The 11,367-nt window shown below is 46.1% G+C and overlaps 1 protein-coding gene across 1 annotated transcript in view; it reads right to left on the bottom strand.

Moving 5' to 3' along the window:
• Positions 1–1,239: 1,239 nt before the first annotated feature.
• Positions 1,240–11,367, bottom strand: part of Nhsl1 (NHS like 1) — a 103,794-nt gene continuing 93,666 nt past the window's right edge. The window contains exons 5-7 of the mRNA XM_076859686.2: positions 7,415–10,687; positions 6,739–6,874; positions 1,240–2,546 (exon numbers count right to left, since the gene is read on the bottom strand). Coding sequence (XP_076715801.2) covers positions 1,811–2,546; positions 6,739–6,874; positions 7,415–10,687 — 4,145 coding nt within the window. The 3' untranslated portion in view covers positions 1,240–1,810. The remainder of the gene's footprint in view (positions 2,547–6,738; positions 6,875–7,414; positions 10,688–11,367) is intronic.

Genomic DNA, 11,367 nt, shown 5'->3' with positions numbered 1-11,367 from the left:
CTAATCCTTTTCAGGGAGCTATGGGAAGACTTCATATTCAAAAGCCAACACTTCTTTTCTAAAATTTACAAGAAAAGATCCATGTGCCCCATGTAGTAGACAATTACCCAAAAGGATAAAAATCCCATTTTACTCAGGCCTAAATGCCATATCTGGTTGTGTGAAAGGAAAGTGTTATTTCCTCGGAGAAGAAAAGGAGCCTTTAATTCATTAGGTTTGTTTTTGCCCCAAAGACATGTGTAAGATGGGTATCAAAGGTTTGATTTTGTAAACCTTAGAATGATTTGATCTGTGCAGTCCAACTTTTTGATGAGATTTTCATACCAAAAAAGAAAAAAGAAAAAGAAATTGACAGCTGCACTGGATTTAGAACAAAAATCTCAGTATTGTCGTCCTATATAAGAAGGCAAAACTGTTGTATGTTGCATTTTAAGTATGTGGAAGTTGGGAGGGAAGGAGAGTCGCAAGAACATTACATTAAAATAAATACTTCACACACCTTTCTCCCATATCTAAAAGTGTTGAAATTCTAATTGGAGAAAATTAGAAGGTAGTTAGCAACTCAATTATTTATAAACAAATATAAAAACACACAAACCAAATGATGCAAAAAAATCTTTTTAATCTAAAAACTCATTTCCCAGGGCTAATTAATAGCCAAACTCTACCAATTTTTATCAATTTATTTGACTAACAAGAGCTATCCAGCATTTTCTTCAAAGTAAGATAATATATAATAAATTTTGGTAAACTTTTCTAAATTAGGACATAATGCTGCAGGCATTCAAGGAAAAAAAAATAGCAATTTTTTTTCTTTGGTGTAACCAAAAGGATATATCCAAAAGTTAACAAATGTTGACATTTCAAGTGATAGAAATGGCCAAATGGAAGTTTAAACTCTGGTTACAAAATTCTTGAAAAAGGAACAGCTTCACCCACAGTTCTGTAGTGCAAGTTTTCAACTTTAATTCTGAAAAATAACTTTAATAAGCAGGAAATAGATTCCATCAGTGTATCACTTACTCCTCTCCTCTGCCCTCACTTCTCCTCTCTCCCTCCCTCTAAGTCTCCACTATCACTTCAGTTCTCCAAGAAGGACGCAGCTGCTACTCAAGGAGGGAATTCACTTAAAAACTGCCCAGCTTCTAAACCTCAGGCTCTAAAAGTCGTGTGTATGTGGCTGCACAGCAGCAGGCACCAAGTTTCAGCATTGCCACTTTCCAAAGCCTTCTCCCCCCCCCCCCCCCAGAGAAAAGTACCTGAACCAGTTAGTTGCTTAGCCTTTACCAGCTCCTGGCTAGCCCTGCCTCCCCTTGGTGAGCATAAATATCCATGTGTTCTGCATTAAGAACCAACCAACTACCTCCTCTTTCTTAGAAGTAATGACTTCTCCCTTCGTAGGGAACTCACTCATTTCCATAAGCATAATACTTTGAAAGCAGTTACCACCTAGTCCAGAAGACTCCATTACTCTACCTATTAACTCTGACTTACTTTCATTTCTGTACAGTATTGTGTGTGAGTGTGTATTTGTTAAAAAGTGTTCAAAATGCACACACACACACACACACCCAGCATTTTTTGGGGAAAAAACCCAAATCTTCCCCAGGAAGCACTTTCAGAAGTTTAAGCTTCTACTTGCTTTGAAGCCACAACAGCAAGTGGCCAGTGAATCCTAAGGGACCCGCAGCTTTGGGGCCCACAGCACCGACGCTGAGTGGGAAGCGGCAAGCCAGGGAAGGGCCCCTCAGGCTCCCTAGAGCGGTGCATGGCTCTCTCCCCCATCACCCAGGAGCGGCCCAATCTGGTCCTAACTCTCCTCCCTACCAGTGCCCCCACACTGCTCTGGGGGATCCCTGTCCTCTGTCCTGGCTACCCCATTGGTGCGCCCAGGAGCCCGCGGTTGCACGGACGTGACAGGCCCCTCATCGCACAGCAGGCTGCCCTCGTCCATCTCTTCGCCAGCCAGTCCGTCCAGGGAACATCCCTTCGTGCTGTCCAGAGCCTGGTGAGCCCTGTTTTCCGCAGGCTCCACGGGCTCCCCTTCGCCCTCAGAGATGACGGTCATGGGGCTGCTCTGGATGCGGTTCCGCACCCCGTACCTGCTGCTGGCCGCAGAGGGGGGCGTGCGGCTGCGGCCGTACCTGGGCCCGGAAAAGGACAGACTCCGTGGCATCAAGCCTTCGTTCTTGGCCCACTCCTCCTGGGCCCTTCTGTTCTTGCTGGGGGAGCAGCTTGATGGGCTCTCGGGGGTGTCTGGCGCAGGCTCGGACCTGGACCTCTGGAACCGTGGGTCTGTGTTCTTGAGCATCTCTGCCGCCGACATGCGGGCGCTGGTGTCGGAGCGACTCCCCTTTTTCAGCAGCAGAGCTTTGAAGTTGTCGCTGCTGGTGCTGCTCTTCCGCACGCTTCTCTGAATGGACCCCACTTGCTTCGGAGAGGCCAGGCTCGGGGTAGCGCCCGTGGGTGTCACTGGCGGGGAGGGAGAATGGTTTCGGGAGTGGTCGTCCTCCGAATCTTTACGGCCAAGGACTTTCCTTTTGGATCTGAGATAACATTGAGATAAAGGTCATTTCTCAGTACTCTCTGCCACAGTCACCCTGACGCTCTCAGCACACCTTCAGTTACTTAAGATTCGCTTTAAAAAAAAAAAAAAAGTATTTTAACTATGGGAAACTTCAACACCCTGGGGAAAAAAAAAGTTTGCTGCATTCCTATGAGTCCATAATGGCCCATGATGATCATCAACTGTGGCCACTCTCCACTCTCGTGGGAAACAGACCTCAGGTATCCAATTACCTAACAGCATAGGTCCATTTCCAATTTTCAGTAATTGCCACTTTTCAGCCAACGCCCTTAGACAGAGCTGATCCCAAGTAAACTTCAGCTTACCCTGCTCTCTACTCCTGCTTGTCTTGGTGGGTGCTTGTGCCTGAACAGGCCTAACAGATGAGTGGTCCCCATAATATCCTCTAAACTAAGACATGCCCCACATTTTAGAAGAACTCTAGGGGGTAAAAATATGACACTTTCTGTCATTCTAGAGTTTGACATAAAATTCATTTCCCTCTGCTCTTACAGGACTATGTGTCAACCTCTAGAAATCTAGTTTTCCAGAAAACAAAAAAGCCAACTGTGCCACAGACTTTCATGACTTTAGAAAACCTCACACTGATCAGATAGAAAATAAGAGGGATGGGGCAATGTGTGCAAGAGGAGAGGCTGATCAAAGGAAGTATAAGGTTTTCTGTGTGAAGGTCTTGCTTTGGGTCTCTAAAAATCTTCCATTCAATGTGCACAGTAGTGCTGGGAAACAGAGAATGTGGCAGATGGGCCAAATGCCCCTTGATGGTTCTTCACAGATAGTTACTCAGTGTGTGACGTCTCTTCAGCTAACTGTGGGTAAACTTGCTATAAGGAATCTTGACACAGTTAATAAAATAAAGACATGGGTATTTCTTTTCTCCTGCTACTAAATTCTAGCTCAGGAAGCAAGTAAAGTTTGAGAGTATGGTAATGGCACACACAGATTAAGAGGTGAATCAGAACACTACCAACCTTCTAGCTTGTAAGCTGGGGCAAGATACCCATTCCTGCTGCACCTCAGTCCCTGTACTTATGGGGATGTTTGCTGGATGAGATGAGGTAAAGAACCTCTGGGGTCACACAGCCAAGGTTAAATCCCAACTCTATAGATTTTCTCGTTGTGTGACCTTGGGCAAGTTATATTTCCTATTTTGTTAGCTACCTAAAAAGAGGAAATAATAGTGTATAGCTCATTTTTTCTTAATAAAGATCAATGCTATAACAGCCATCAGTGTCAGACCGGGAGGATGTGCTTAACAAAGCTGAGTGCCAATAGGAAAATGAGTTCTTCTTTCCTGCCACCTGTCTGGCCTTATTTTGTATAGGGCCTATGTAGTAAGGCAGAAGGAAGGTTGGGCCCCTGTTGGCTACCCAGGACACCTTGGTGTTCCAAGGGTTGTCTCCCACTTTGGGCTGAAAAGAAGCTACCAAAGTGGAGGACAGGAAGTGATAAAGATCCAAGACAAAGGTATGAGGGTGGCCAGAACTGATGGAACACGAGTGCCTGTGGTACCTTGGTTCAATGGTCCTGCTCAGCAATCAACAAGAACAGTGGCCTGGTCTAAGTGAATGACCCATGACAGCACAGAAATAAGCACATCTCAGAATTGTAGAAGAAGAGAAGAATTTAGATAGTCCAACCACTCTGGGTTGTAGAGAAGGTAGCTGAGGTCTAGAGGGTGAAAGCTCACAGCTGCTTGGGACAGCTGGGACTTGAAGGAGTTTCGTTCCACTTATAACACATGGCCCCACAACCAACACTGCTTGTCCCCTGAAGCAGCTTTGCTCATCTCAGTCCTTTAGGTATTGGTCTGTGGTGTAATTTCTTGTCTGGCTTTCAGATGGTGAAGGTGTCCTGAGGTACATAAAATAAGCTACAACTATGCTTGATAAAAGATATGGCCGTTAAGTGTAGATTTAGAATTTAAAAAGAAGATGGGATTTTAGAAAAGCTTTGTTGGTCCTCAAGAGCAGCTGCCCCTTAAAATCAGAATTCAATTTGAACAAATGGATTATTTGCGTATATACACATACTTATGTATACCTAGGTAGGTATGAATTTTAAAGATGTCTGTAAGAAGTACTCAAACAGTTAACACTGTCTTAAAAGCTAATTACTTCAATAAATATAAAAACTTCACACCTCAACTAGCATTCTACACTTTCCATCTGGCTTTAAATCTGAAATGAATTAATTTGCATTATAACATTTGAAAGCTGTGTTTCAATTTAGATAGCCTTTATTTTAAATTATGAATTTAGGTGCTGAAGGACATGAAAAAAAAAAGCCCTAAATATCACAGACTTCAGATAACATCTGCTAACACAGTATTAATACTATCACAGAAATCCATGTGTGTCCTTGCTTTCTTTTCCTAATTCATTCCTAAGGCTACTTGGACTTTACTTCTCTCATGTGTACAGAGAATGATACAGACTGGCCAATTTCTACATCTGTAGTAGATGTAACTGTCTAGTAAGAGAAACCACAAAATTTTCAGTTCCTTCTGAAGGTTGCCAAAATAAAATGTAGAAGAGACCTTTGGCATATTTTTAGGAAAAGCATGCAGTCATTTGGCTCCACAACAGTTGGGTTTCCTTGAGACTAAGTATTTAGTACACAGAGCAACCAGGCAACACACATCCTTGGGGCTTGCTATTATAAATATATATTACTATATATTTAGCAACTCAATACATTCCATACTAAATGAAAGACTTTGAGTCTTGGAAGAATTTCCTGACAGTTAAATTCCAATTGGTCTCGTTTAATTCAGAAAATATTTATTGAGTGCTTATTATGTGTCTAGCATGGTTAAAGTTAGAAACATCTGTGTAAACTTCTAGAAATGCCACTAAATTTGGCTTAAAAAGATGCGACATTTTTCATTTCCCTGTTTTGAGAAGTAGTTGGATAACTAGCTACTTTTTCATTTCTAATGAGATCAAGAAGCCATTTGGAAAACGTTGGAGGGGGCAGTCTTTAGAGTCTATTACACCAATATTTAGGCTGGGAGGCAAAGAACATAATTCTTCACATATTCCTCAATTTGCCAGCTTGGCTTCTCCCAGGTGACATGTTTCTATTTGAATAAGGAGTTCCAGGTAAGGACAGCACCATTCTTTGCATGTCAGGTAACAGGTTTTTTTTTTTTTTTTTCAGCTAAATTCCAAGAATTCAAGGACAGTGCTGACATGGTTGTTTATGTACAGAATCAAAGGATTTTATGCATGCTTTATTTCAGGAGGAAAAAAAGGACCTTGGATCAGGGGAAAAAAGAGGTCTTGGCAGTATAAGGGCATTCATAATGGTTACCCAAAAAATCTGAGAGTCTCTGATAAAGAAGTCTAGAAGGAAGCAAAAGCTTTATGTATCATTATGGCCTAAAATACTTGCACATGGATAATCTTATCAATTTTTATAATGACATTATTATGGGACCACTCAGCTATAACCGGAAAAATGATGCAGCAAATGAAATGTTAGTGCTCAATCGCATTTATTCTTAAGGTGACCGCATATGAAAAACTAATAGTTTAGGCAGTTTATTTTGAAAAAATGAACCTATACTTTTTTAACTGAACAATTTCCAATGCCAGTAGATGGCACTAGTGGCATATGGTAACAAGCAAATTTAATTCCTTTGCTCCTGCTTAAAAAGAGATGTACTCTTATTGAAACATTTAAGGACCAAAGAAACTATACCATAAAATTATGGTTTTTCTGTAAAATGGAAAAACATAATAATAAACTAAACACCCTTACGAAGGGAGCTCTGTAGAGCTCGTCTGTGCCTCCTAAGTTCAATGCCACAGCGTTTCTCACCTGACCTGGATCACCAGCTGCTCTAATCTGATTCTTGTAAATACACTGTCATATGACTGACACATTGTCTCTTGTCACAGAGCAGTGTCTACCAGAAATCATCATATTAAGACTCTGTTCCCAATATCATTGTCAGAATCAGTGAACAGAGTAAAACAGAAATTGGAGTCAGAGGAAATAAAGGCACAGAAAGAAACGTACTAAAAAATCAATAATAAAGTCAATGAGCTGAGACTGGATGGTGGGAGAAGCGTCAAGAAAACAAAGTAGAGAAACCATTTGGAAAGAAGGAATTATAAAGAGAATTAAGGAAGGAGTTGTGATACCTGTGAATAGCTGCGAAAAGGTCTTCTGTGGTCCTGGGTCTGGTGGGGGTCATCACCTCGTCACTCCCATCCCCCTTAAGGAGGAAGTCGCAGGCTTCTGAGGAGGAGCTGGCAGCATTGGTCTCCAGTGCCCCAGCTGAGAGAAGCACACACGCAGGCGACACAAGATGCACAGTGACTAGAATTTCAGTCCTTCGCCAGGCTCTGAAATATGCTGCTTCCCTGCCACTCCTGACAATCTAAGAACCACAGGGAATGCAGCAGGCTCTATAGTTTGTGATTTTACAAAGATGGGGGAAATGACACCAGCCTGACAGCCAGAACTCATTCTTTTCTGTTACAGAACTTGTACTGAATTGCTCTTAAATTTGTTAGAACATTTCTTTGCAGCTCTTCAGAAGGGAGATTACTCAGTGCTATTTCATACCTAGCCTGCTGCAGACCACCCCCACCTCCCTATTTTATATCATTCTACAAGCTCGTGCATTAGACCTGAGTTTTAAAAATATTTCATAAAATGAAAAGTTGGTAATTTAATGTTTAAGAAGCCCACCCACTGCTTTACCATAAATCTTATCTGGTCTACCCGGGTTCCACATGAGAGCATTCAGTAGCCCTATTTGGCTCAGCTGCAGATAGATGATCAGAGGTGCACAGCAAGGGAAGCCAGACTTACCTTCTCCCTCCTGTTCAGAGAGGCAGCTCTCCGCATTGCCCCCACCATCCACACTGTTCACGGCTGGCTCTTCCTGCGTGGGGGCTGGTAAGGCATCAGGCTGTACCATGGGGACATTGGCTTCCACTCTGCTGGGATACAAGGATCCTGCAGCTCCTCCCTCCAGAACTGAGCTGCTGGGGTCCGTAGCATGAGAACCGGCTGGGGCTGCAGAACTCTCTTTTGCCTCTCTGCTGTGCACAGAAACCTCCTCTGCCCGGATGGAGTTTCGGAAGACTTCCCTCCTATTCTCCGAGGGTTCTGCAGCGAAATCTCTCTGTGGAGGTGGCACCACCAGGAACAGTTTGGGTTTCTTGGAGATGGGAGGTGGCTTCCTGCTGGGTGAAGAGTCTGGGAGAGGGGCAGTGCTGGGGCCAGGCAGAACCTCTGCTTCCTCAGTGCCCAGCCCAGGACTTGGAGCCCCATGCCTAAGGCTCAGAGGGCTGCCATGCTCCGCTGCGCTGTCATGGTCACCCTGACTTGGGTTCTTGGCAGGCGTTGGAAGCAAGCTTGTCACAGAGGCAGGCTGGCTTTCACTCTCCATTTCATTTATGCTATTTCGGGATTTCAGGAAAGCAGATGGCTTTAAGTGATACTGTGGAGCAGTCGGAGCTCGTTGTTCCTGAGCCACTGGTTCAGACAACAGAGCTACCTCAGTGCCCGAGTTCTTTCTCACGGGCCTCAACTGCACCATCTGTAGTGCTTCCGTGGTGATCAGGGGCAGCGGTGGTCTGCTGTTCTCCTCCTTGTTTGAAGGCCGCCTCAAGGATTCCTGGGAGGACCCCAGCTGGCCAGAACTTTTGAAAGAAGGCTTGGTGTCTTTCATGAATTTGGGGTCAAGCGGTGGAGCAGGTGGGGGGCCTGAGCTGGGTAAGAAAGGTGGAGGCAAGGAAGCCAAAGAGTCTTGAGGGAAGGGGGGAGGGGGGAGGCACCCGTCAGGGGGGCAGCCGAAGGGGGTGAGAGCTTCTGGGGGTGGAGGGGGGAACAGAGGAGAGTGAGGCAGAGGAGAGCCCTGGGAGCAATCTGCTGAAGGAGGAGGGGGAGGAAGAACAGGGGACTTGTCAGCAGGATATGGAGCTGGAAGAGGAGGAGGAGGAGGAGGAGGAGGAGGAGGAGGAGGAGCAAGGGCCGAGGACCCTGCTGAGTCTGACTTCTTCACAGTACCACTTCCTTCAGTAGAAGTATTAGAGGAGAGAGAAGTGGATGACGAGGACATGGACACAGAAGAAATCAGCGAGGATTTCCTTTCTGGTACCTTGGGCTTGGCCTTCACCTTCCCATTGGCTGGTGACGCTGATTTTAAAAACACAGGCACAGGGGTGAGTGCTGTGGGTGTATTCGACTGGCTGGAATACCCACTGGACGGAGAAGTGACTCTCTGTGACTTCTCCGGTGATGTGATCTTTGGTTTGACTGGACCACCAGGCACTTGGGGCACTGGGGCCCTGGACCCCTCTTGGACATGGCGGACTGGCCCGTTTCCAGTTGGTGCCCCGCTGCTGGCTGAAGAGCCCCCTGCTGGGTTCCCCGGGTCTTCTTGCATGCCTGTGTAGTCGATGTAGTAGCCCCAAGGGTCTGTGTACTCTGACTTGACACTGCTTGTGTCGCTCTGTGAGGGTGTGACCCCGCACAGGGAGTAGACGTTGGGGTTGGTGGCGGAGGTCATGCTGCTGCCAGCACTGACTGTGCTCTGGCTCCGGGAACGAGGCAGCCAGGGCTCCTCAAAGTCACTGCAGGGGCTCTGTGAGGGTGAGCTGCCGCCCTTGCCTGGGAGGCTCAGCTGCAGCGAATGCTGAAGTGTGGCAATGAGGCTCTCGTTGAGCACCTGCCCATTAGACTGGGTCTTCTTCGGGATCCTGCGGAGAGAGTCCGTTCGGGAGGGTGGCAGGGGAGGTTTCTTTGCTTTCTTCAAAGAGATGTTTCTGGAAAATGTTTTATCATGGTAATGTGGCCGGTCCCCTTGGCTTTTCTGAGACTTTCCATCGAAAACATTGACCACGCTGTGCCTGGGATTCCCAAAGCCATTGCTGCTACTGCACAGATTCCCAGACCCACGTCCAGGGTCACCGTGTATGGATGTGGCGTAGCCATCGTGATCTTCTGAATACAAGGACCTGGCATCCTCTTTGATGGATGTTTGGTCTAAACTGCAGCTACTCATGTTACTTGTGGGGGTGGAGTAACCAGGAGTGGCCAAATGTGGCTTCAGTGGAGATGCCCGCCCGTGGTCAGAGGTTTTATATTCCCAAGGCTCTGAGCAGCCATGCCCTCTCTCCCCTGAATAACTAGATTCACTCTTCCCATCCACATCCTGGGGGTGACCCGGAAAGCTCAGGCTGTTTCTATAATTATAGGGCATGGCTCGGGACCCATTCTCCCTATCTGCTGGGGCATTTAGTGAAACCTCTGAATCACAGAGGGACAACAGTGTGGTAGCACCAGGAGAATGATTATCTAAGGCCATGGAAGAATGTCCCTCACCCCAGTGGTGACTAGGGACCTGATGATCCTCTCTCACAGCGTGTCTGGAGACGAGGTGGTCTCTGGATTTCATCTTGGAGTATGAGGATGAGCCGGTCATTTTACTGTCCAGCTGCCCTGCATTCTGAGCAGTGTGAATAACAATGACCTCGGAAGAGGACAAGAGCGTGGCATTTGGGATGATGCTGGTAGAGTAGGTTGCATGAGGAGAAACCACACATGCTGGGCTGGTTATGTTTTCACTCTCAAAGTGCCTCAGCTCCTGGGATTTGGGCCTCAAAAGTGGCCCTGTCCTGGAGGCACCTCCTAAATGTCCTAAGTTTTCATCTCCTTGTGAGTGAGCCCTCTGGTAGCGGAAAGTGCCCTCCATGTCTTCTGTAGGGCCCAGGGCACCCAGTCTTGCCTCCAGGGAGTGAGGGTTCGCTCTGGCTGCGGATCGTGGAAGACTGTGGAAGTCAGCATCATTGTTGAGACGGGAAGGGCCCACAATACCCGCCGAGTCACTCAGCACAGACATGTTGCCCGAGGAGCCTGAGAAGTGGCTCATCTGGGCAGCAATGCCAAGCCCCTTATACGCCCTGATTCTTCTCATGGAAGGAGGTACAACTTTCATGTCCTCAGTCTGACAGCTGGAGTCCCTGGTATCTGAGCGCGGCCCAGCAGACCGGCAGCTATCAAGCCTTCCTAGCGTGGAGTAGTGGTCTGGGGTGTACACTGAGTGGCCACCAACATCATCTTGGCCAGCGCCCAATGCTGGAGAGAAAGCAGAAAGAGGCTCGTTACCTGAAAATAGGAATCTACAGGTTGTCACCTGTACCCTCAGCCCCTTCTGACTCTGTTGTAATTAGAAAAGGTTTCCCCCCCTACCCCAATTTAGTTTGTTTTTTTTTTCCCCTCCTGTAGGGATCTAAATGAATTTAAATAGTTCCAGATATCTTCTAGAATAAAAACCCTTTATTTATTTATTTTCTCTTTAACTTGTACTTCAAGTCCTCCCCTTAGAGTTCGAGAGCTGCATGTGGAATTCTCAGACACTCCCTTTGAGACCAAGGCTGCTTGCTGAGTGCTCTGAGGAGTCTGTACTTTTCAAATAACCATCTTTCAGTAAAGACTTCAATGCACCCTTTCCCCCACCAGGGGATGGCCCAGCAGTGACCCAGAACCATCTAGTCATGACCCTCTTTCCCCCAAACAGATGAGTGTACTAGTGGAACAATAGGGCCACAGACATACCATTTATGAGGGATATTGGTATAAAATTGTGTTAATTACATCTGATTCTTTATGTCAGGAGGAAATCCTAAGAAAACGAAAATTGATGTACAGGCCCATCTGTGTTTCAAACATTTCATTATCCATCTTAAGCCATTATCATCTGTCTGTTGGTGACATTCAAAGTTAACAGCAATCTGTTGTGTTTTGGTGCAGAGAGA

The sequence above is a fragment of the Callospermophilus lateralis genome, chromosome 6 (assembly GCF_048772815.1).
Source record: "Callospermophilus lateralis isolate mCalLat2 chromosome 6, mCalLat2.hap1, whole genome shotgun sequence".
Taxonomy (NCBI): Eukaryota; Metazoa; Chordata; class Mammalia; order Rodentia; family Sciuridae; genus Callospermophilus; species Callospermophilus lateralis.
This window is presented reverse-complemented; position numbering and strand designations above follow the sequence as displayed.